Raw genomic sequence first — 26,268 nt, forward strand, 5'->3', positions numbered from 1 at the left:
AAGTTCGGGGTTGAACCAAAATTATTCGCACAAAACGAAGAAGAGCTCGGTCGCGAGCGGAGCACGAAGCATTGTACATACCATACATGGTACATACCACGGGGCATGTGTACCCTGCACGTCCCCGTAGAGTAGCGCCGTGCTAACCGCCGCCCTACCGCGCATGCGCCACTCACCGCGCCGCCTGACGCAGATGACCTCATCAACGAGATCGAGAGGTACAACGATATCGGCTACGACATCGACGACTCCTTCGTGGAGCTCATCCCCGGCGTCGACCCCAACTACCGCCAGATCGCCGCCGCCAAGGAGGCCGCGCGCAAGGAGTACGAGCGTCTGCATCCCGCGCCGCCGCCCAAGGAGCCCTCGCCGCCCAAGGAGCCCGCGCCCGAAGCCGCCGCCCCGCCGCCCGAGGGCGCCGCCCCACCCGCCGACGGAGCTGCGCCTCCCGCCGACGGAGCCCCGGCTGCTCCTCCAGCAGACAGTGCCGCTCCCCCGGCTGAAGGTGCGGCTCCGCCCGCTGATGGTGCAGCGCCACCGGCTGAAGGCGCAGCCCCTCCAGCCCCTCCTGCTGAAGGTGCAGCACCACCTGCCGAAGGCGCAGCACCACCTGCAGAAGGTGCGGCTCCTCCCGCCGAAGGAGCTGCGCCGCCGGCTGACGGAGCACCCGCCGCTGCTCCCCCAGCCGACGGTGCCGCTCCCCCTGCGGAGGGAGCAGCGCCTCCTGCCGATGGTGCTGCTCCGGCTGCTCCGGCTGCTCCCCCAGCGGAAGGAGCGGCGCCGCCCGCCGAGGGTGCTGCGCCTGCTCCTCCCGCTGAGGGCGCTCCGGCTGCAGCGCCTCCCGCGGAAGGTGCTCCTGCTGCAGCACCTCCTGCGGAAGGTGCTCCGGCTGCACCCCCAGCAGAAGGGGCTCCGGCTGCAGCGCCGGCTGCCGACGCCGCCGCCGCACCCGCGCCCGCGCCCGCCGCCGAGCCCGCCCCCGCTGCCGCCCCGGCGGAGGCGGCGCCGGCTCCGGCTGAAGCAGCGCCAGCACCCGCGGCCGCGCCCGCGGAGCCCGCCCCGGCCGCGCCACCCGCAGAAGCCGCCCCGGCCGAAGCCGCGCCGCCCTCTTAAACACGACGACCCTTTGCTCGTTGATATCGGACTTTCTATTACTCTGTGAACCGCGATCCGGGTCGTGGTCCCGGTGGAATTATAGTGCGACGTCCCCCCGGAGATTATTTTTTATGTTGACAATAAACGTCTGAAACTATAGCTGATGGAATTTCTGTCCCCCGTCGTGCCCCCGCGGGCCTCGCGAATGCATGCGTGTGCGTTTGGCAACTAACGGCTGTGGAGCCGATACGAGTGACCGCGCCGGTGTCCGCAGACGATCTGATCGCCAGCAAGGAGGTGTTCCACGAGATCGGCGGCGAGCTGGACTGCGCGTTCGACGACCTGGGGCTGCGCACGGCCGCCGTGCCGCCCTCGCGCGCCTGCGAGCGCTGCACGTGCTGCCACTGACGCCCGCACTCGCTCGCGACTTGCATTTACGTTACACGTCCACCGCGCCTTCATATTCTAGTCAATCATTAAAACATAACACAAATTACAACAAAGATGCTTTCTAACTGAGTTTGCATGCTAAACTTCGACATACTGGACCTTCCATTTTGGACGCAAACAAAAAAGCTTAAAATATAACCCAGCGAGACCGACGCATGGCTTCAGAATAACATGGATCTAAACATGTAAGCATATCTTTTTATTACTACCACTTCGCCGCTATTAGTAGCGCTTACAGACGGATAAATTGCAAAGAGATAGTAGCTTCGGCTAATCATGTTTTAACATCAGTCAGCCGTATCTGCGCACAGAAACTGAGACATAGACCACCATTGAGCATGAGGCTTTGAGAGAATGCGCTTGTGCCCAGCACAGCCACAGTTGCGAGTCGGACCATACAACACGTCGCACCGTCTGTAACCGCCATTACGTTGAAACTAATTTTCCTTACAACTTGACTTAGGAAAGATGTATTATTGGAATCTCAGGAGTTGCAGGATTTTAAATACTTTGAAATACAATTTATTGATGTTGATATGTTTGGGCAAATGATGTAATTGTGTGTCCAATGCGCAGACGAACTTGTCGCCGAGAAGGAGAAGTACAAGGACATCGGAGACGATCTGGACACCGCTTTCGTGGAGCTCATCCTCAAGGAATAAATGTCACGATCGGTATAGTTCGGCAATGTTCGGGTCCGTTCGCCACGCGGCTGCTACCATCTCCCGCCAAAAAAATATCCGAATACATGTATTTAACTTTATATTTTATACTCCTAATTTAAAGTATTAAAATCCATAGCTTTATGGCGGTATTTATTTTCGAGTAATATAATAAATTAATTTATTACTTATTTCTGGTTTTATTTTTATTCCCTGTAGATACAACCTGGCTTGTAAATAAATTGCAGATCTTTATGCGTAGAATACAGTAGTTCTGGAAGTGTAATGTAATCGTTAGATGCTTAACTCAAATCTGCAACTGAAACGTAAAGATGAAAATTCAGAGTCAGATATTAATTTTATGTAAAAAGTGTGTTCTTTCTCTTTACTTTCATCTCTGAAACACTACTTAGTGTTTCCACAAACCTCTACCTGCCACTGTAAAAGTACCTATTGTAATTGTAAAACCCAGGAATTAGGATTTTACCTTTTATAAATAGATACACTTCTTACATATTATTACCTATGATAGTAGTCCTTAGATCACTGCAGTATATAAAGCTTCTTGAAACCGCTTTTCTTGGTAAGTAGCAATATTTATTCACAACTGTAGTTAGAAAGCTTTTTATTTTTAAGTTGCATGCACCGTCAGATTATACAGCAAACTCAAACAGGGAGGGAATGTAGGGTCAATTCGAGAGCTGGTACAGACTTTCCCAAATATGTATATTACCTAAAGATATTATTGTAAATGTTATAACGATTAATTACTAACATATTGTAAGTTCTTCACTGTGTAACTAACCAACTAAAATTACTAACAGACGAGGTGGTCGAAGAGCGCAGTAAATACAAGGCTATAGCAGAGGAAGTGGACCAGACATTCGCTGATCTCTCAGGATACTAAACTGACGGCGGCCATGTTTGCACTGCCGCCATCTTGCGGCGAAAAGGCGGGAACCGCGGGCGCAAGCGGTGGATGTTGCTTCGAAAACGTGCCTATTATAAAAGAACAACACATGAAGTTCATAAAATCCTAAAAGTATAAATTATTGATATAAAATCAAAGAGTGTTCATGTATTGTACTTTATAATAAGACTCAATATTCTTTGCACAGAGCTCATGTTGAGAAATGGACAAATAACTTCAAAGATAGTTAATTTTTTATGTTTTATTTTGCGGCACCATGTGAATGCATTTGATATCATAGGAATGCTTGATTAGGCTCTTTTTTAACAAAGTTTTAATGGAAATGGGTGAACAGCCTACTAACTTTCAATGGTAGGTAATGCAATTATGTGGATTGTGATGAAAGTAAATTAACTCTTCTATGAGGAAATAGGCAGCAGACATGCTTTAGGTATAGGATCAAAGAAAATATTAAAGTAGGTAAAAGTGTGTAAGTATGCCTGTGTTTCTTGCTAATGAGATTGAATTCTGAGATGGATTGTCTGACATTTTCCGCGAACTGTTTTTTAAATGCCTTACTTTAGACTTATTCTATGAGGAGTTAAACTATTTCATCTTAGACACTAATTCTTATTTCGGAGTCTCATTGCTTTACTCAGCGGCGGCCCTAGCCATTGCGAGGCTACGTGCGGCAGGTCTATGCGAGGCCCTTTGTCCTACGTGAAAAGTCTGTTGTGAGCTAGGAGTTATTTTCTTGTTAATAAAAGGACTTACAAACGGCGCTAGGTTCGGCTAAAAAAGGATGAAAAAAATAAAGCACCCGCGAGCGTAGGGAGCGCAAAAATTTTTGAGCTTTGGGTCACTAAAGCACCTAAACTTGCATATCAAAGAACGGTGCAAGGTGAAGTCGCGAGCGCAGCGAGCGCGAAAATTTTTGAGTTTTGGGACATAAAAGTACTCTAATCATGTTAGAATGAACGGTACAGAGAAGCGAACAGCCGCGAGCGTAGCGAGCTCGAAAATTTTTGAGTTTTGGGACATAAAAGTACTCTAATTATGTTAGAATGAACTGTACTGACAATTGAACAGCCGCGAGCGTAGCGAGCGCGAAAATTTATGAGTTTTATTTACTCTAATCATGTTAGAATGAACTGTACTGACAAGTGAACAGCCGCGAGCATAGCGAGCGCGAATTTTTTAAAATTGTTTGTTTAAGGACTCTCAAATTAAACTCGGAATTAAGCACAAATAAAAAGAATCCGTGACTGGATCGAGAGCCAGTTGTTTTTGTTACGTTGGTGTTCCAATTTTTTTGTTAAATTGAGAACTCAAAAAGTAAACGCAGAATGAATAAGAAATAAATAAAGAAAAATATTTTTTTTCTTGGACCAGATATATATGTATTTTTTAATTATATTTTTTTTATATTAGTGTGGGTTGTAGCGCGAGGCCCCCCCAAGCGCGAGGCCCTGTGCGAAGGCACAGTTCGCACACCCCTAGGGCCGCCACTGGCTTTACTAGAAGCAAGCAAAATTGAATCCTAAAAAAATTAAAACAATGTTCAAGTTTGAAAAGCATTGCTTTTTTGTATAAAAGTAAAACAGTTGCAAGATTCAAAATTAAGATGTCCAGAATTATCGTTGTTATCAAAATGTCTATTTGTATAAATATTTTTGAAAATTATACAATATGTAGAGTAGTGTCCATTAAAACTACCTAATGTTCAAAAAAACCATTTATTCCTTGATATAAAATCCAAATGCCGTTGATTCATCTTCGTTAATTTGCTAGGGATTGTCTCAAAATATTCTAGGGCTTATTTTCTCGTGCTGTGAAGTATAGACTACATAATATGCCGGAAGCAATAGTTACATAGTTACCATGTTATAAACTTACTGTTATGAATCATTCTCTTGAGATAAACTATCAGTCATAGGAATGGCGGTATGTGAACTTCGTAAGAATAACATAATATTTCGCGCGTCAAGCGGACGTTTATAATGCGGCACGTGTAAGTTATTTTCATGCAAATAACATACATTACCTAGTGATAGATATTTATTCGAAACATATGAAGACTAAAAGAAAAAACTGAAATGAAAACTATCTTTAAGAACATAAGGCAATGAAATATGGTAAGTGCCCGTTTGAAACTTATGTAACTCAATAACATGACACCTGAAACGATTGCTTCCGGACTTTCATATAAACGCCTTCGTAAACTTAAACTGAATTTGTGCAAAGAAATTATTTATACGTAAGTACATTATGTATGTATAGGTACACTTATATATTATTTCAAAGCTCACTTTTATGTAGCATTGAATGCGCCTAAAATCACTGCCGATGTTGTGTGTACCTTTGCCGCGAGATTTAATGAAAATCGTTTTTTATGATGTGTAAAACATAATCTTATGAAAATGTGTAACGAGTTTTAGTTTCGAGTTTAAGGCACTATTTTTGTCTTGGTCACACTTTGGGATACATCGAAGATAGGATTGTATCATCCATTCATAAATAGCACCATATCATTTGAGAAAAGAGGTCGTATGCATAGTTCCCTATAAGAAAGAGATGAAGTTTCACATGATCAGATACACCGTATTTCTACATTATAATGCGAATTTTATCAAAAAGTGTTGTCCATCCAAAAGTCAAAGTGTGACCAAGACACCCAACTATACACAATGATATTATCAACATTTTATAGGTTGGAGAACTTTTGTACTTGATTGTACTTATTTAGCTTTTAGATTTTGTACGACAGTATGTTTGTATGTTCATTATAATTGTATACCGAGTAGTGTATGGCTTCATACTTTCCGTAAGTCCTTTTTCTTCATACCAAGATTGACAGCAGCTTCAGAAGAAGTACCTATCAGCGCTTTAAACTGTTCACTCTTGTAAAATAAATTTATATTAAATCTATACTTACGTTGTTTTATTTTCAACCCTGTAGTCTTTTGGGACAATCCAGTGTCTGATCAAAATACGGTTGACCAGCGCTAGTTTTTGCTATAGCGAGTAAACCATAAGAAGCATTTGTGCTTCACTGTGCCGCACATCCGTGGAACTCGCCTTTTCCTCGATATGGAACATTATCTGGATTAACATTTAAGGAACAAACTCAAAATTACAAGCAAGGATAACAAACATAGCCGATGAAAGGATTTAAATATATAACACTACTACAATTACCCGAGTTACTATGAATCGTAGGTGCTACGCGCTACGCAGTAGCAAACCGCGTAGCATTTCATTTTATACGCATACAATGAAATGCGTAGCGTGAAAATGTGGTAAAAAAGGAAATCTGAAAAAAAACCGTCTTTGTTAGCTTATACCTAGACAGTTGAGGGTTTAAATAGCCAGTCACCCCAAGTAAAGTTCTCGTCTAATAACAATGTATATCGCACTGAATTCAATTCATGCCAGCGCACGACCAGCATTGTTTTGTTCGTACACATTTTAAATGATGTGAAGTAACTATATGCTATCTTTACAGCGGCAAACTTATGAGAACAATCAAATTCTGGCATTCAGCTAGATCCAGTAGGGCTGGGAGTGTTCCCCAAGAAAATTGGGAAAAGGCTGGGCAAATTATGCGAAGTTTGTAACTGAAACTTACCTTATGGGCTATTGAGGTCCATGTAATAAAAATAAAATCGCTAACTGATAGGCATAATATTGCCATATAGGTAGGTACCCTACCTATACATGTACCTATACCTAAAACATCAAAGAGATCGAATACAAAGGATTGGACACTTGGCATGGCTTAAATATAATTACACCGCTAAAATTGTCTGCCCTAGGCTATAATTAGACAAAATTACTATTTATTAGTTCCGTGCTCTGATCGATACAATGATTCATGTTTGCAGATGTTATGCGAACAAAAATATCTATAAGATGTGGTACTTATATACATAGTCATTGTGATATAATATAGGTACCTACCTTGTATTTTATAGTAGTTTTGTACCAATACCTATGTGTAATTTTATTTATCAAGCAAAAATTAACGTTAATTCTAAATACAGCACTTCTAAAATAGGCTGTTTATTTGAATAAAAACAGTAAACTTATAATGAAAAATACAGTTACAATGTTCTATACATGCCGAAATGCTTCTCTCATCATCAAGTTTTTAAAATTCTGCAATCGGAAGCTTTCTTACACAACAATCATCTGAAATAATTTAGTGTTTGCATATCAAAACTATAAAAAGCATTTTTATTATCAGCAACATAAGGCATAGGTTTCACACATTCATTAATCATTATCATTCAACAAAAGTAAATCATTTTGCAAACACAAAACATAACTATTGCTTATAGAATTTATTGTAGATATCTACCTAAATCTAGCTTCAAAGATGTTTGACCGTTAAGATAATTCCGCCCACAGGCACCGTGACATTGATGTTACTGCACTTGAACTTGTAAGGGTGACAACATCGATATTTATCCAACCGTCTTCCACCCCTAACCTCAGGCAATCGAGAAAAACGAGGGTTCTAGGAAACCGATATGGTAAATAGAGGGTGACTCCTTTAAGACCATCAGGTATCCAAAACATTGCCACTTTTCTGATTCTGAAAGCATCAGCAAGTGGTCAGCAAGGTTTGGTCTATCATTAGTTAAGGGTGGAAAGCAAAAATCCAAAAAGCAGTTCCACTGTAGTAACTCTTTTGTATCGTATCTAATGAAACCCACATTCAGAAATGGTCATTCATTCGGTGTAGAGTATCCTATTACGTCTGTCCTCAGTTCTATTTGAGATCTCTCGAATAATGAATGAAAACTCTCAGCAATTAACAGTCAACACAACGTAAATCATCAGACTTAGACAAATATACAAAAAGTAGTGCGGTTATTTGTTATAGGGAGATGAAAGCCGCGTGTCGATCTCAATGAAGTTCGGTATTACGCTAAATATAGTAGGGTCGGCCAGCCGGATGGCTCCGGAATTTGGGAAATCTGCAACACGAATGTTTGTGTCGCGCGAGCAGGACAGTGCCACCTGATCGATTTAGCCGGCATTGACAGCGAGAGGTGTTTTTATATCATCGATCTATCAATCTGGTCGATATTCACATCCGCCGACGTCGTCACAGGCCCGTCTGTTAGCGATCGTGGCAAAAATAGTGGTGAAGCCGTGTGTGGGAGCGTGACGGGTGGCGGTCGGCATGTTCGCTGCGATTGCGATGCTGGATCGGAATCCTGGATTTTTGGCACCGAAAATAGTCGGGTGGGAGCGCGGCGAAACCGCGAGGGCGGGCGCGGCGCAGTGCGTGTCGCTCCGCCGTGTGAACAGCCCGCTCGTGAGGTGAGTGCAGCCGCGCTCCGCCACGCCGGCAGCTTGGATACTTCACCAGCCCCGGCCCCAGGACTGTGCCACCTGTGACCCTCAGTGCCAACCAGTGTGGAGTATCCAAGCTCCTGGATGTTGACTCCGGCGACTCGGTGCTTTCGTTCTGTGCTACGTTCTGTATTATCTGGCTCGGCTCGGCATATCTCGTGTTGTACGGCAGTCTGCCAGTGTGTATTGAGTGTCAGGTGTAGCGAGTAAGTCGGGCGGTGTGCGCGCGCGGCTCGCGTTTTCCATGGATATGACTCGGGTTTCATCGCTCGCGCGTCCTCGCTGAAAATAGTGAGTCCCCGCGCCGCCCACGCCGCGCGCGCGCACCGCGCTAACCTATTTGCGGCATGCCCGACATCAGTATTTATTTAGCGAGATGAGGAAACTTGTCTCAATTTTTATTTAGACTCAGTCGTGGCCCATATATCGTGTAATGAGGACGATCGGTCCACAACTCTGTTGTTTACTGATGTTCGGTTTCCGATTACAGGTCACACTGTGCAGAAACTTAAACATTGTACGAAACATGATGGATGTTAATGATATCTTAAATGACATAGCTTATAGAAAGCTTGTATGTTTAAACACTTACATATATACCACACATATGTATGTTCTTATGATAGCTATTTATACATAACTGACTTCTACATATAATAGAAAATACGGAACATACAAAAATGTTCGTTACTTTCAAATTAAGTTCAACAACTGAATCTTCCAACTATTGCCAACATTTTAATTAGCGCCTACAATAACAATTAACAATAGTAGTGCCATAAATAATTCTATACATATTTTAGAGCATTAAATATTGAATGAAACACGCATAAAATATGAAAGGTACATCTTTAACTATTAATCATAGAGGATTGAGAGTATGAGGGATGACGGTTGTCACTTGCAGACGTCGGTACCCGCCACGCCTGGAACTCAGAATGTTGGCAGCTCTTCAAAGCGCCGACTATTACCTACTAGCTGAACTATCCCTGAAATTCGGGAGATAGTTACAGTTATAGATATCGAATGAAACATTTTATATTGCGTTGTATCTTTATGAGTTTTAGATTGAACTTTTTTCTCTTCACTTTCTCACTTGGTACTTTCTATCGATACTTCTTAATAGAAGAACAAGATTTGATAATAAGATTTGGGTGTCATTGTATAAGAGGAACAATATTTTACCTCACACCTTCTCCAATGATATTCTCACATCGTTTCCCCACTAAATATATATTATTCCAGTAGCAAATCCACCTAACACAATGATTAATTGCTCCAAGACGCCATCTGTTTTGATACCATCTGGTCAAACATAACTTACTCAACTGACCATTACTTATTCTGTAACTTAGACATTCTCTAAGTAATCCCTTCTAACTTAGGTACCTGCTATATATTTTGGTAAAGAAGTTTTCCTTTGCCGATTCAATGTTAAACAAGTTTGGACTTAAGTATTTCTCTATAACATACGACACAAAACACTACGTTTAATGGTCCTAAGTAATTGTTTACATCTGCTTAAAAACTAAATTAATCAAATCCAAACATAATTTTCCCTTGAGATAACATTCTCATGTATACTTCATATACTTAAAAACAGCTTTGTTTATTGATACATACAACTTATTGTTCAAATATCGATGAACTTTACTCAAGATATGGGAGGTTGAATAAACTATAAGTTCGGGAGCAATAACTCTATCATTGTAGCAGTTTATCTGAACAAATTGAAGCTAGACTGATGCATTAGCCAATTCATTTTGGAGTTCATTTGATAGAGTCATTGAAATCTATGGATTCAGTGACATAGCTTTTCACTTGTTGTTTATCCCGCCCTTGAATTGACAGGCAGTATTGACACTTTGGATTCGATTCAATAAGAAATTGAACTTGAATGAGTCTTTTAAATCAAATCGGAAAGGTAGTTGTGATTTCCAAATGTTGTTATATAGACTACTGTCTTTTGTTTTGGTTTATTCATCTGAAGTGCAAACTAATGGTTGAATTTTGATATGAGAAGAATCTGCAATAGACTTGTCTTAGATTAAACTAATCCATCATAAGCTTCGAGTATTTTATGAACGTCAGCTGAACGTTTGGTCCGATTCGTTTCTAAACTCCTCAACTCACAACAACGAATGTTATTCTAATCTAGATAGAAAAAGCAACGTATATTTCATTATTCATAATCTATTTCAATATAAAGGTAAACTTTCAAATGAATCATATGTAAGCTACACCAGTTTTCACGCGAGAGAAAAGCCGCGCCACCCAAGTTAGGAAAAGGCGCAAACGCCACATAAATTAGCGTTCGTTCTAAAATTCCTGACTTATATTTAGTCTCCGGTCTGCAACAGCTGTAGTGATGTGAAAACACGGTTATTTTCGTGAACAATAATGTCGGTAGTGTTGTCAGATCGCCAGCACCACGTCACTAAGCGGATTCGTGTGATATTTTCGCAACTTCGCTGGTTTGCCGTCGAATGCGCCGTTTGTTCTGTCTCGTTTTATTAGAGTTTTATTGGGGCCAGCAATGGATGTAAAACGTTGATGTATGATCGTTTATTTTGATGGTGAGCGTTTTGGGAAAAGCGTTTAACTGGCCAGGCGTATGTAGGGCATCAACACGCACTTTACACGCACTTTTCCACGAAAGACACCTAAACTAGATTGATAGATTTTGGGACCTATAAGTACACATATGTTTTCGCAGAAACACAATACATCATACACACACAAAAAAGTGTTACTACCTACTACACACCACACACCAAGTCGGGAAAATTCCCACACACGCCTACAAAAATCTCACATTTCATAATTTACGTAAGATTCGCAAATAAAACGCCCTTCAAAAATCTTCAGCAGCTATTTCAGTCCGCACGTTCGCAGCAACAATTTTTGTACATAGATATTGTAAACAAACCAGTGTCGATGCGATCATCTTGTGAAGTTATCGATAATCGATAAAAACATTATGCAGCCGAATATCGGACGAGGTCGATTTTTTCAAATGTTGCCATAAATTATTCATATTATGGTAAACGAAAATTGGTGAAATGTTTTTCTTCTTATGTTGGGTTCTTAGAAAAGTTGGGTTTGGTAAACAAAGTTGTGAAAACACTGAAGTTTTTCCTACTTTCAGTGTATAATGATAAGGGAATGCATGAATAAATCTGAATAAAATCTCTAAGAAACGTTTGAATAAAGATATGTTAAAGAAAACATTTCATGTTTGTACGATAGTTTAATACTGCCTACGCAACGGCAAGCGGAAAATGCTACCTACATAACGTAGATATGTAATAAAAAAAAATCAGTAAGAGTATCTATGTCCGACATTGTAATCTATTTAAAAAGATTTCTCAATACATTCTCACATTAAATAAAACGTGTAAACAGACGCCATTGTCGACGTCACACCATAGAGGTAGTTTCACACCCACTCGTCTTTGTATCTGGCTAAACATTAAACTTAATGTTTAAACAATGTTATATGTTGGCTAAATAATATTACCTACAATTATTGTCAGCCTTTCAATCAATTATGGTATGGACTGTATTTATATATATAGGACTGTGTTTCGGATGGCACGTTAAACTGTAGGTCCCGGCTGTCATTGAACATCCTTGGCAGTCGTTACGGGTAGTCAGAAGCCAGTAAGTCTGACACCAGTCTAACCAAGGGGTATCGGGTTGCCCGGGTAACTGGGTTGAGGAGGTCAGATAGGTAGTCGCTTCTTGTAAAGCACTGGTACTCAGCTGAATCCGGTTAGACTGGAAGCCGACCCCCAACATGATTGGGAAAAGGCTCGGAGGATTATGTCAGCCTTTCAATCCACTGCTGGGTACATACCTCTCATCATCATCATTATCAGTATCATTAGAATAGTATATAATGCTTCACGTACAAACGGATAAACAGGTTTTGATGACAGCTTCGAGACGAGAGTTTCCTTAGGCTACAGATAATTTAAACGCGTAGGGATTAGGACACTATTAGGTTAACGGGATGACGATGTACGGAAGACTAAGAGATCCCTCAATACAATAAACCTGCGGAAAACAATTATTAATACTAATTTTGTAAATAAACCCGAGCAACCGCAAAAATAACAAGTTTCAACCTACTTAATATGATTTGATTCCAAAACTCCCTATTGAATGAATTAAGCCGCCAAAAGTCGCAAGGCTTGAATTGTGAGGCCAATATCAAATTAAAGTTGTAACAAATAAAATTACAACTTTACCGTTATTTGTAAAGCTTTTGACACGGTTTGTTGTTTGGGATCTGAATTCTGAATTGAGTTTGATATGCCCGTAAATTGGATTTGTGAAACAATCCTGTGAAAACTCTCGCTTTCACTGTTGAAAGGGAATGGGAATAATTGTTTGGGAAATCTGAGTACATTAATAATGCTATTTAGTACCTACCTTATAAAATTGCTTGATGCCTTGTGAAAGATGAATTAGAAAAAAATATGTTTTTTTACTAAAATGTAGATCACATACGGTTTCTTTTATTCAACACCAAGATATAGAGGAACACATGACAAGAGTCCTCCAAAATTGCAAATTAAACTATTCATAAGGTAATACTTAGGTGTTGTCAAGTATTGAAAGATATGTATAGAAAAGGGTTATTCCTCCCTAAACACAGGGTATGTGTTGATCACGTTCATATTTCATCAAGCCAAGTGTGCCGTGGCCCCACCGTAATTAGGTTAGAATATAATTTAGTATCAGGAACGTAGACCCAATAATTATGCACAGCTACATCTGGCAGCCTGGCAGTCTGCCATATTGAATAGCTACGGTGAAACTTTTGAAATTAGAATACTTTGTGTTTTTAAATAACTTCATGGAAGTATTTTTACTTTTATCCGAATAGGTATCATGCCTCCTTGGTCTAGTTTATGTTTTCTTGTTGTCTGTGGTATGACTGAGGAGAAAAAGTTCTTATTGAATTTAAAAGAAGAACAAACTAAAACTTCGCTCTTCCATTGTGGATGAAAACTTATTTTGAAAATAGGCAAAAAAGGTAGGATAAGTAGAATAGAGGTTGTGAATAGTTTCTAGCATCAAAAGTAATTTCAAGAAGGTACGAGTTTCATAGTAAAAGTGCAGTAGAGCGCGATTCACGCTGCATTGTCACGATTTCAATTAACTTCATGTACTCGTGTAGTATATACTCTGTAGTTCAGCGGTGGCTTTATTAAACTCCTGCTGCCCTAGTATGTCGGGAAAATGTTCCGGTGCAGATTTTATATTTTGTTATGAAACCACTACATTCTCTTTGTTGTGAGAAAAAAATGTTATAGTATGGAAAGTAACGAATGAAAAGCGCATTTTAGATGTCGATTGAGCAAAATTGACGATTTCTGTTTCATTTCATTTGAAAAAGGGCTAGTCTTATGTAAAATTATAAAAACACGATGTCCTACAACACGATCGATTTTCAAAATGCCAGACCGAGCCAGCCATCTTTATTGTTCTTATTTCAAACCTACATTCTTTTTTTATAACCGAGTTCTCATTTTAAATATTAGTTTGTCAAGCCTAATTCTCATTTTAAAATATCAGTTTGTTTTTTCCAGGCCGTAACTGGCGTATTTTTTGACCGGACCGTAAAGACACAAAGCCACCACCATGGACGCGATTAAGAAGAAGATGCAGGCGATGAAGCTGGAGAAGGACAATGCCATGGACAAGGCCGACACCTGCGAACAGCAGGCTAGGGACGCCAACCTCCGCGCCGAAAAGGTATTGTTGGAAATACTACTTTATTTGTATAGAGTGTATGCTCAATTTAGGTTGGCACTAGGAGAAGACATGACTATCTTCTGCGTTAAATGAAGGAAAAGACAGTTAATGTTGACTGTATTTACAAGGTCTTTTGAATTATGATAATAACATTTTTAGCTTTCTAACTTTGAAGCCGATTAAATTCTATTTAGAAGAATATTAAATACCCTACAGAGAAATTGGGGATTGGCTTGGAAAGTCTCCTCAGTTGGATTAAAACTATTCACAATCAGATTGCGAATTGGATAGTCCTAAAAATAAATACAATTTAAGCCGTCTTTTAGTTCTAGTTCTAGTAACATCTATTTTTAAATTGTTATCTACAAGATCGGTCATGGAGAAAAGTAAATTTCCATTACGTTCGTACTTTATCGAGGCCAGACGGTCACGTTTTAAAGCAGTTCGTCTGAAAACCTAAGTACGGCCTATATTTTCAGCATGTCCCAAGACCCTTGCTATAAAAAAACTAAATGTTATATTTATTTTAATCGTAACAAACTCGTCCTATTTGTGCCCACGCTAAAACGTATTTTTAGTTACGAAAGTATTTCAGAGAACACATATGTTTTAGACTCGACTTTCATTGAAATGTATGTGAATTTGCATATTTGATGCTTTCGTTGAAATAGGGCCGAATGGAATTTCCCGAAGGTATTTAATGGTATATGGCAGATCAATTGAAAGCTTCAATATTTATTAGATTCATAAAAATAGCGCAACTGAATATGTAAATCGTCTCATTTTTGAAGTTGTTTAACAAGCCTAGTAAGGAGCATATATAGGCTTTGGCTAGAGCCTATAGGTTTAGAAAAGATCAGTAAAGTGATTTTTAATACACTCTTTTGCAAAAAAAGCGGGCACCTATGCGAAATGTTAGTTTTAAGGACTTTACGTGTATTTCAAAGGGTTTTAATGATTGTAGTATGTTTCTAGCATCAAAAGGGTTAGCCAAGCATGCGTGAGAGTGTATTCTAAATTTGAATTTTGTACAATTGCTAAGAAATTGGTTAAACCTTGTTTTGGACTAATTGCTGGCAGAAAGTTCGTCGGTGTTTTGAAAAGTTTTTGAAGTGATTTTCAGAAAACTGATAATGCAGTCTTAATTAATGATTAATGTACCTTTTTGTTAGATCAAAACATTTTTGAAAAACTATGCGTATTCGATAAAATTTTCACCTGCTCTAAATGGGCTATACTGATGATTGATGGCAATGTTAAGAGTTTCGGTATTTTAGTGTAAAGCGTTCTTCTGTTTAGATATTATACCCACGTGTTTTAAAATATCGCTTTTTCATAATTGAACCCTATTTAGAGGAGTATCAGTACATTGGACTGCGACAAAACCAATTTAAAGTGAGCAGTGCCGATCGCAACTCGTCTCCTATCGGACTTTAACATTTTTAAAAATCTTGAAATTCTAAAAAATACAGAAAATAGCACATAGACTGTGAGCACGAGGTCTTAAGGTCTCGTAATCACTGATTTTCAAACAACCTCGTCTCTTGGGAAACTCCGTAGACCTCCGAAGATCTATGAGTCTGAGCGTTCAAATAGCGTGTTTTCATCCCACCGACATTTTATTAAATAAACTTGCCTGCACCGAGATTTCCTAGCATCTACAGCACTTTCCTGCTTAAATCATAACAATAATTGGCTATCTGCTCATTTGTTAAGAAACATACGTTTGGTCAATACTTTTGAATTCTTGACTCCTTTTCAGCGAAATCATCGTTTAGTAACCCGATACCTATGGAGTTATAGAGAGCTTCAACGTGGCAATAATTAGACTTTTTAGATAGCTTAAACCCTCCTCATCATTTTTCATGTGGTTAATTTTAACATTTATCACAAAATTTGGAATTTTTAATGTCAAAGTCCGATAGGAGACGAGTTGCGATCGGCACTGCTCACTTTAAATTGGTTTTGTCGCAGCCCAATGTACTGATACTCCTCTAAATAGTATTAAATTATGAAAAAGCGATATTTTAAAACACGTGGGTACAATATTTAAACAGTAGAACGCTTTACACTAAAATACCGAAACTCTTAACATTGCCATCAATCATCAGTATAGCCCATTTAGAGCAGGTGAAAATTTTATCGAATACGCATAGTTTTTCAAAAATGTTTTGATCTAACAAAAAGGTACATTAATCATTAATTAAGACTGCATTATCAGTTTTCTGAAAATCACTTCAAAAACTTTTCAAAACACCGACGAACTTTCTGCCAGCAATTAGTCCAAAACAAGGTTTAACCAATTTCTTAGCAATTGTACAAAATTCAAATTTAGAATACACTCTCACGCATGCTTGGCTAACCCTTTTGATGCTAGAAACATACTACAATCATTAAAACCCTTTGAAATACACGTAAAGTCCTTAAAACTAAGATTTCGCATAGGTGCCCGCTTTTTTTGCAAAAGAGTTTATTTCCATAAGGAATTAATGCCCTAGCAAAGATAGTTAGTGCTGAATCCGTGATTAAATCAAATGCGTTTACATATTTATTTCAAAGAGTTCACCAGGGCGCTATCCTAAGCCCACCCACTTTCACCCTCTCTAACACAAAACCATCCACTCTTCCAGGTCAACGAGGAAGTCCGTGAGCTCCAGAAGAAGCTCGCCCAGGTGGAAGAAGACCTGATCCTGAACAAGAACAAGCTGGAACAGGCCAACAAGGACCTTGAAGAGAAGGAGAAGACCCTCACCGCCACCGAGGCTGAGGTCGCCTCCCTCAACAGGAAGGTGCAGCAGATTGAGGAGGACCTTGAGAAGTCCGAGGAGAGGTCAGGCACCGCCCAGCAGAAGCTGCTCGAAGCTCAGCAGTCTGCTGACGAGAACAACCGGTGAGTTCTGCTTTTATACTTGTAACTGCCAGGTGTTACCAGGACCTTGTCGAAACCCGAAACTATCTTTGTGCACCCGCTTTAAAAATGGCCTATGTCCATTTTAAGCTCTGAGATATCTGTGTACAGTTTTATCATAAAAGGCGGACAAATAAACATAGTTACGTTCACATTTAAATAATATGAAAAGTATTTGTGTAGTAAGTTTGGTTTAAATTAGTCTCTACTGCTGTTAATGAGTTCAGGCATTGAAGACAGTGTAAAGTTTTACCTCTCATAGTATTAATGATCTGTGTACAATTTTCTTTGCAATACTTCGTGTAATTTTGTGTAATGTCTGGAAATAGTATAGACCCCCGACATGCAACGTCATTGAAATAACTACTTATATTTTACTTCCTGTGGATTTGAAGTGTATTTCCGGCATTTGATTTATAAGCAAAGCAACAGTTGTATTACGTGCCACACTCTAATTAGTTTCGTGGTGTGAACTAGAGATTAGCATACGAAATATTGTTATTTCATTAAATTAGAAACATTTTTAGTTACGAATTATTTATTTTTGTAATTAGTACAGACGGGCACTTTCTTAATTAAAATGTATGATAGATTAAAATTGTATATTTACCCTAAAAAGCTCTTAGGAGACATTAATATTGCCTACTTAAGTTCTGTATTAAATACAATAAAACGAATATTATGGGAGTGGGGTTTCCAATTAAACGCACTGGTTATGATTACGTTTGTATAATGAAGAAAGAACATAACCACACTACACCATTATCAGAAAAGTACAAAAAAAAGTTATAAGAATTATTACAAAAAAAAGAGTTAATCACTAACGAACACAGTTATCGGGAGGATTCGTGGTATACATAGACTTCGTGTATAAAACTAACTAGCCTCGGCTGTTGGCGGGGCTGCGCGGAACGAGCATACATATATATGTGTGTATCACACGCCGGTTGGTGGCGGACTGCGCGGGGTGCGAGCCGGCCAACAGTCGTAGGCGCTTCGACGCCTAAGCGGCGCGAGCCGAAAGAAGCCGAAGCTATCCGAGCGCATCTATGTCCGCGCCGTCAAGGTAGCGCGGGGGGATGCGACCACGGGACGCTCGTACTGGACGAGTATGTTCGGAATGTAAATGGTTTGCTATACACTCCCCCTCCAGTTCTGGAGAACGCCCTCGCTCCTGAACTGGTATCCTAACCGTTGGACGTCCGCGTTTCCTTTTAGGGATGACGGGAAGAGGGAAGGAGTGATCGTTACCGTGGTAACGGGTAATGTCTTGCGAATGGTATCTGCCTATGACAACATCAGGTTGCTGCGTGCTGGCTACATTGAACGTTGTGGGACTAATTACTTCCACGATTTTATACGGTCCATCGCGACGTGGGTAAAACTTTGACGTACGGTCTTTCGATGCGCTGCTAAGTAGGTGCGACTTCAACATTACTAAGTCACCTACCTGGAAAGAATCCGACGGTCGGCGCGAAGCGTCAGCATACCGTTTCGCCCTGTCCTGTTGGACCTCCACGCGTTCTCTTACAGCTGAGAACGAGTTGAGGAACTGCCTCAGATAAGGTGTAATTTGCGGCACGAAGTTATGTTTTTCCTCAATGGCACGAAGGTCATGAACGACCTCTGTGGGGGATCGCATTTCTCTGCCAAAGGACAAATAAGCGGGTGATCTTCCTGTAGTGCGGCACTTAGCGCTGTTGAGGGCAAATCGAATCACCGGCAACTTCTTTGGCCAAGAAGTGTGGTCTCCCTCTACGAGATGAGCTAGCATGGCTTTGAGGTCACGATTCTTTCGCTCTGCAGGATTCGACTCTGGATGATAGAGAGGAATGAAGTTTTGTTTGATGTCCAATACTGTCATGCATTGGCGCATGACGGCTGAAACAAATTGGACACCGTTATCTGAAATAATCCTACGAGGTAGACCAAAGCGCATGAAGTATTCTTCAATAAGAATGTGGGCACAAGCTTCTGCTGTGGCTTCTTTAAGAGCATACAGCTCGGTCCATCGTGTAGCCGTATCTTCAACGAGTAAAATCCATCGCTCCCCCTGGTCTCCCTCCGGTAGCGGGCCGAATAAATCTATAGCCAACACCTCGTTACGTTGGTTCATAACGGGTGTCTGGAGTAAGCCTGGTGGTTTGGCGTTGGTGGCCTTATATCGTTGGCAGTGGATGCAGGCTTTGACATAATCAGTGATTATTCTTCGCATTCCTGTAAAATAATACAGCTGTGCTACTTTCTGGTACGTTCTGTCAATGCCTGGATGGCCGGCTGTTGGAGAGTCGTGCAACTCTTTTAAAATATTTGGAACGTGGCTTGCAGAGATGACTAGTTGCGGTGATTCACTCTCAGAGTCCGGATTATATCGGAACAGGACACCTTGATCCATGAGGTAACCCTTTCTAGCCATCTTTGGGCCGCGACATCATCAGGTCCCTCAAGCTCCTTGACAATCTTTTCCACTTCAGGGTCTGAGAGTTGTTCCGAGCGAAGTTCACTAGGCGTCTTCGTAGGCAAGTCACAGATGACTGAGCAGATACCGCAGCTGTCACGAGAGTCGCTAGAACAGATCGGCCTGCTCAGCGTGTCTGCCACGACGTTCGCTTTCCCTGGTGTGTACTGGAATTGGATGTCAAAAGCTTGAAGCTTGAGCGCCCAACGGACCAACCTACCTGTTGGTGATTTAAGTGAAAGCAACCATCGCAGTGGTTGATGATCGCTGCCGATTACGACCGGTTGGCCGTCTAGGTAAGGCCGGAAACGCTCCACCGCCCACACTACAGCAAGCGCTTCACGCTCGGTGGTAGAGTAGTTGCGTTCTGCTGCGTTGAGGAGTCGGCTGGCGTATTCAATTGGCCTTTCCTGATTACCATCGCCCTGTAATAAAACCGCACCTAAGGCGTAGTTACTTGCGTCTGTACGCAGAATGAAGGGACGATTGAAGTCAGCTTGGATCAGTACAGGAGCTGTGGTTAGTAAACGCTTCAGCTCCTCAAAAGCTTGAGACTGCTCTGAGTCCCAAGACCATATTTGACTTTTCCTAGTCAAGCGTGTAAGTGGTTCAGCTACCTTCGAGAAATTCGGTATGAACTTTCTGAACCACGAACATGTTTGTAGAAAGGTGCGCAGGTGTTTAAGGTTACCTGGTTCCTTCATCTCGAGAACAGCACTCACCTTCCTAGGGTCGGTGGAAACACCTTCTTGTGTAATAACGTGGCCGAGGTAATGAACGCTCCCCCTAGCGAAAGCGCACTTCTCCCTGTTTACATAGAGGTTGAATTCGGCCAGACGTTTAAAAACTGCCTCGAGGTCTTTTAAATGTTGAGTATAACCTTGAGAAATGACTAAAAGATCGTCTAAATATGCTAATAAGGTTACATCCTGTAAAGCTGAACAAGAGCGGACACGATCAATGAGACGCTGGAACGTCGCAGGTGCGTTTCGGAGACCGAACGGCATTCTTTTGAAACGGTAAGTACCGAGAGGGCAGATAAAAGCAGACTTGTCCCTATCGGCTTCCCGAAGACCTACCTGCCAGTATGATGAACGAAGGTCTAACGTGCTCATGTAACAGTCTCGCTTCGTGCTCTGTAGTAGCTCGTCGATGCGTGGCATCGGGTATGTGTCGGGCTTGGTGATTGCGTTGAGACGCCTATAGTCCACGCAGAAGCGGATGCCACCGTTGGACTTCGGCACCATCAACGCCGGTGAACACCAAGCTGACTCGCACTCTTCTATAATGTCATCACGTAACATTTTGTCCAACTCGGCTTTCATCAGCTGTTTCTTCGACGGATTTAATCGATACGGAGGGACAGCAATAGGTGGGTGATCCCCCGTCTCTATGCGGTGCTCAGCATATGGAGTCGGACCTCCCCCTGCTCTAAAAACGTGTGCGTGTCGGTTAAGAACATCAGCGAGCGCCTGTCGCTCAGCTGACGTAAGATGAGTGCCCTCGTCATCTCTTAGTATATCTGTAGAGGCGCATGACACTCTACGCGACGTAGGTTCATAGGACAGGGTGTATTTTATATTGTCATCGCTACCAAAATACCAGATATCTTTATCAAAATCAATAACTATTCCGGCGGCGGTAATAAAATCAATACCCAATAATGTTTCATTATTGGTAGAGTCGGGAAAAACTATAAACGGAATCGTTATCACTTTTGATTCTAAGTGTACTTCTAAGGTGGTAGTGAGTACGTCCATAGTACGAATAATACCATCCGCAAGCTTCACGTTCTGTGAGGAGGAGTTAAAAGAATGTCCCTGACCTAGAAGGAGAGTATATAGCGAATGACCCGCAATGCAACGTTTTGCGGCCGTATCAATTAACGCAGTACCGTTAAAATTCATAATTTTAATTTTAAAAATAGGCCGTAAACTACGTCCAGCAGAGGGTTCCGTAGTAGCATCGCTACATACAACATTTTGTAAATATTTACATGAAAAAAAATCAGTACAATAAAATGAAAATAAATCAGTACAGTAAAATGTTTCACTATCCGCAGAGTTTATAGTGGATTGGATACGCTCACCTTGGTTCACCAACTTACGGCACTGGTCCCTAATATGACCGTATCGCTTACAATACGAACAGACGGGTCGTTGCCTGTTGACCGAGGCGGGCCGCTGCGAGTCGCGAGTCGGCGGAGCGGGCGCCGGCGCGAGCGGCGCGGCGGGCCGCGCGGCGACGGCGGCTGGAGCGGCGGCAGGCGCGCGCGCGATCGCGTCGCTCGAAGTCGGCGTGCGCGCGTGCACGACACTTGAGGTCGGCGCGCGCACGGTCGTGCTATGCGACGAAGCGGGCGGCGCGCGCGGAGCGTGATGACTATGATGTGCGGATGTGGATGGCGGTTGCACATTTTGTTGCACTCTGTTATCACTTATCGGCGTCGTGAGCTTTTGATCGTACGCGTCTTCGATATTCCGTGCTAGGCGGAGTAACTCAGTGAAACTTTTAATTTCCTCCCTCCGCAATCTTTTGCGTATACGGCTGTGGAGCAGGGCGTACGTTATGTCGATCTGTGCTGACTCTGATACGTCGCCCTTCGGCAACCTCGCTAATAGGGCGCGAACACGTGCAACGAAAATATCCGTATTTTCGTGTTGTTGTTGCGGAGTGGAAAATATTTCTAAATAAATACGTGGCGGTGGCCGTCGGTCCCCGTAGGCACTAATTAGATTTTCTTTTACTTGGCTCCAGGTGGACACGGAACTCTTAATGCCTTGCCACCATGTCGCGGCTTCGTCCTTGAATAGGTACGCAAGTCCGCGGACGATATTTGAGTCCGTCACTTGTGCGCACTCGCTGTATGCTTCGATGGCGTCAATAAATGCTTCGACCGATTCTTTTGGTCGGCCGGAGAAGGTGGCCTTGCAGCGGGTAAGGGTGCTTTGCCCTAACAATGCGACTGGAGTAGATGCGTTTGCGCGATTCACCGAGTCGAACAGCTCTTTAAACGCTTCCGTCTGCGAGCGTTGCAAAGATGCAATTATAGTCGCGACGTTATCGGCGGAAAACGTAGCGTTGTTGTTGTCGGTGCGCGGCGAAGACGCGCCGCCGCCATCTTGGTGATAGGCGGGCGCGGTCGGCGTCGGCGTCGTCGGTCTCGAGGGGTCGGGGAATACTTCGAGGGTATCATCCCTGCGAGTCAGACTAGCGGCTCTGCTCCTTGTTATCGGCATTGTAAAAACTACGTAGGTAACTAAATAGTTCGTCACAACAAGTGTCCACTTATTTATCGCACCACACTTATGTCCGCGTAGGAATAGTTTTATCACACGAAATAAACGTTGGGGCGCCACATATGGGAGTGGGGTTTCCAATTAAACGCACTGGTTATGATTACGTTTGTATAATGAAGAAAGAACATAACCACACTACACCATTATCAGAAAAGTACAAAAAAAAGTTATAAGAATTATTACAAAAAAAAGAGTTAATCACTAACGAACACAGTTATCGGGAGGATTCGTGGTATACATAGACTTCGTGTATAAAAACTAACTAGCCTCGGCTGTTGGCGGGGCTGCGCGGAACGAGCATACATATATATGTGTGTATCACACGCCGGTTGGTGGCGGACTGCGCGGGGTGCGAGCCGGCCAACAGTCGTAGGCGCTTCGACGCCTAAGCGGCGCGAGCCGAAAGAAGCCGAAGCTATCCGAGCGCATCTATGTCCGCGCCGTCAAGGTAGCGCGGGGGGATGCGACCACGGGACGCTCGTACTGGACGAGTATGTTCGGAATGTAAATGGTTTGCTATAATATTTAACAAGTTCTAGTGTTACTCATCATGAAGGTACCTAAGTATTTTATATTAGATACTAATTGATTTATTGAATAGGTAATTTTGATCGGGCTCCGACCACTACGATCACAAATCTGAGGTGAATCTGATCAAGAAGGTTGCCAATGCATCCCATTTCATTCAGTTTGCTGACTGTATAACCTTGGTTCCAGTATGTGCAAGGTGCTGGAGAACAGGGCGCAGCAGGACGAGGAGCGCATGGACCAGCTCACCAACCAGCTCAAGGAGGCGCGTCTGCTCGCCGAGGACGCCGACGGCAAGTCCGACGAGGTGACGAAACTTTTCTTTATATATTGATATTGTTTCAATGTTACTAGGTCTCTTCAAAAGTATGAAAATAAAGAGTGCAAATGTCATTTTTATAATAGTCGAGACTTTTGGCAGTCGTGATGTTCTTCGGTGATTCGAAAAATCTCTAACAAAATCTATTCGTCAATCTGAAAAGTTAAACTTGTTGAACACTAGACTTTCAACCATGCAATATTATAAGATTTAATTTAATACATACAACTTTGTATCCAAAAATAAAATTGTAATTAACAACAATGACGAGGACTACAATGACGTTTGATGATGCACAGGTATCCCGCAAGCTGGCCTTCGTTGAAGACGAGCTTGAAGTAGCTGAGGACCGTGTCAAGTCTGGAGACGCCAAGATCTCAGAACTTGAGGAGGAATTAAAGGTAAATTAAACTTGGACATAAAAGAACTACTTATTTATCTCACACATATTGACTTATAATATGTGTGACTTATATCAGGCCATAATCAACAACAAAGCCTTGTTTGATAAAGTTTAAACAATTTTGTAACAAGATCTTCTTTCTTAAGTTTTTTATAGAAAACACATTTCTGAAATTGTCTTTGGCTTAACATGTAGGATCACAATGGAAATAACTTACAAATCTCGTCACCCAGGTCGTAGGTAACTCCCTCAAATCTCTGGAAGTATCGGAAGAGAAGGCCAACCAGCGCGTCGAGGAGTTCAAGAAACAGCTGAAGACCCTCACCAGCAAACTCAAGGAGGCCGAAGCTCGCGCCGAGTTCGCCGAGAAGACTGTCAAGAAACTGCAGAAGGAGGTCGACAGGCTCGAAGGTACGACCACGAACAATAATAACCTCATCATAAACAAAAACTTAAATCTATCAAAACTAAGAAATACTTTTCTGATCTCAAAGTTTCAACTAAACAAATCTAAATATCAAGTAACGAAATCTTCTATAATGATAACTTGATAACTTTTCTAACAAAAAGAGAATACTATGGCTTCTCTTAATATCTGCAAAAGCTTTTTAATCAAAACTTTTCTAATAAAAACTCATTGTTTTTTTCTTACTGATCTTTAAGTCTAGGGGCCGGGACAAAGTCGGTTCGCTTCGTAAGTTATTATCAAATGACTAAATTTTGCAGACGCATTATTCAACGAGAAGGAGAAATACAAGGCGATATGCGATGACTTGGACGGCACATTCGCCGAGCTGACAGGATACTAACCAGCCCTTACAGCACATAGTTTAAGTCAAAACCGTCCGAATCACTTTACCCTAAAGTCCATTTTGATACGTCACTTGCATCGCCTGGACCCTGTTCATTGTAGCCGACCGTAGACTTGCCGTCAGAACGAGTTCCATTTCAGTATCTAAACTGTATCTTATAACGCCTAACCTCTTGCTGGATGTGTGGGGGACTGTCCTTGTACAGTATAGTTTAAAGTATGTCCGGAGCATTTGCGACAGTCCCCTGAACACCTCGTGTTGAGCCCTGCTTTCTTTGTTTGTGATTAACATGTCTTTCGCTTTGCTGCTACCGTCGCGGACCAATGCTTCCAAGGTAATGTTGGTTCTTTCTTAATCACATAATTCTTCTATTTAAAAATGATGTTTAAAGCTGTTCGCTTGTGCCATAAATATGTCTTAAAGAACTCTATCACTAAAATATAATTTACTCTGATAACAATTTTCTACTTATTAACGACTCTTTATCTACAGTATTAGTTAAGTTATAATTTAGTTTAAATAGGTACATTTAGTAACTAGAGGAAAGTAGATATATACCAAAAGGGCTAGTAGGGGGTATGCCAAGAACCTTTTTGTCGCTCAGTAAGACCAGCCTCCAGTGTTATAAGTTCCAATTCAACTCGGATTGTTGGGTTACTTTATTTTGTCTTTCACTCAAATATCTCTGTACAAACAGTTGTTGGTACACCACTACACCCTGACCAAGTGTAAGTTCTATTCTAACATGGTTATGTATTAACAGATGAGCTCGGAATCAACAAGGACAGATACAAGAGCTTGGCCGACGAGATGGACTCCACATTCGCCGAGCTGGCGGGATACTAGACACCCACTCCTTCCACACATTCACACACACACGCAGCCCGCTGCCACACACATACACGAACAAACACACAATCGTACACGTGATGTAATATTTATTAATATTTTATGTAAATTTATTTACGATTTTCAATAAAATTAATTTATAACAAGTTACTTTTTACGTTTTTGTGGTTCCCTTTATCTGAAGTTTAATCTAAGAACAAAAACTTTAATGAAGTTCATCTGAAATATAAAGTAAACTGTTAAAAATAGATAATCGTATGGTGCTAAAGCAAAATGTGAATTCATGAGTACAGTGACACGTTTGTACTTTTACATGCAATAATAAAATTGATATTTTAATTACTATCAATTGTTTTATTCAACCTAATTATCAAGAAACCATTAAAAAGACTGCTACATTAGTCCGCTAAACGATCCATTGGTAAAAGGGTACAATAACTCCTAT

General features: G+C 41.6%; 2 protein-coding genes across 29 annotated transcripts in view; both read left to right on the plus strand.

Annotated features, from left to right (window-relative positions):
* LOC110384212 (tropomyosin-2) overlaps positions 1-4,862 on the plus strand; it is a 31,482-nt gene extending 26,620 nt beyond the window's left edge. For 11 of the 26 annotated variants that reach the window (XM_049846707.2, XM_049846705.2, XM_049846706.2 and 8 more), the window contains one exon: positions 194-2,208. In XM_049846707.2, the coding sequence (XP_049702664.2) occupies positions 194-1,113 (920 nt within the window). In that variant the 3' untranslated portion in view covers positions 1,114-2,208. Of the gene's footprint in view, positions 1-193; positions 2,399-3,031 lie in introns of those variants that run through there. The other 15 variants (XM_021345390.3, XM_021345391.3, XM_021345389.3 and 12 more) reach the window with 2 other exon arrangements.
* Positions 4,863-8,289: 3,427 nt separating this feature from the next.
* On the plus strand, positions 8,290-25,973 carry LOC110384241 (tropomyosin-1). 3 transcript variants are annotated; one of them, XR_002430126.3, is made up of 8 exons: positions 8,290-8,448; positions 14,082-14,247; positions 16,878-17,137; positions 23,630-23,747; positions 24,059-24,160; positions 24,396-24,573; positions 24,889-25,308; positions 25,738-25,973. XR_002430126.3 is itself a non-coding variant. In XM_021345438.3 (7 exons), the coding sequence occupies exons 2-7, from the start codon at positions 14,134-14,136 to the stop codon at positions 25,818-25,820; spliced, it is 855 nt and encodes a 284-aa protein (XP_021201113.1). In that variant the 5' UTR covers positions 8,290-8,448; positions 14,082-14,133; the 3' UTR covers positions 25,821-25,973. The 3 variants fall into 3 exon arrangements, 2 of the variants coding, with proteins under 2 accessions (XP_021201113.1, XP_049702677.1); XM_021345438.3 differs by lacking the exon at positions 24,889-25,308; XM_049846720.2 differs by lacking the exon at positions 24,889-25,308 and having other exon boundaries at positions 8,327-8,448; positions 14,068-14,247.
* The last annotated feature ends 295 nt before the right edge of the window (positions 25,974-26,268 follow it).

The sequence above is a fragment of the Helicoverpa armigera genome, chromosome 17 (assembly GCF_030705265.1).
Source record: "Helicoverpa armigera isolate CAAS_96S chromosome 17, ASM3070526v1, whole genome shotgun sequence".
Lineage (NCBI taxonomy): Eukaryota > Metazoa > Arthropoda > Insecta > Lepidoptera > Noctuidae > Helicoverpa > Helicoverpa armigera.

Coding starts and splice junctions, on each gene's coding strand:
- LOC110384241 (XM_021345438.3), top strand. CDS start 14,134: ATGGACGCGATTAAGAAGAAGATGCAGGCGATGAAGCTGGAGAAGGAC. Junction 23,748..24,058: donor CCGACGGCAAGTCCGACGAG/GTGACGAAACTT, acceptor GATGATGCACAG/GTATCCCGCAAGCTGGCCTT. Junction 24,161..24,395: donor AACTTGAGGAGGAATTAAAG/GTAAATTAAACT, acceptor CTCGTCACCCAG/GTCGTAGGTAACTCCCTCAA.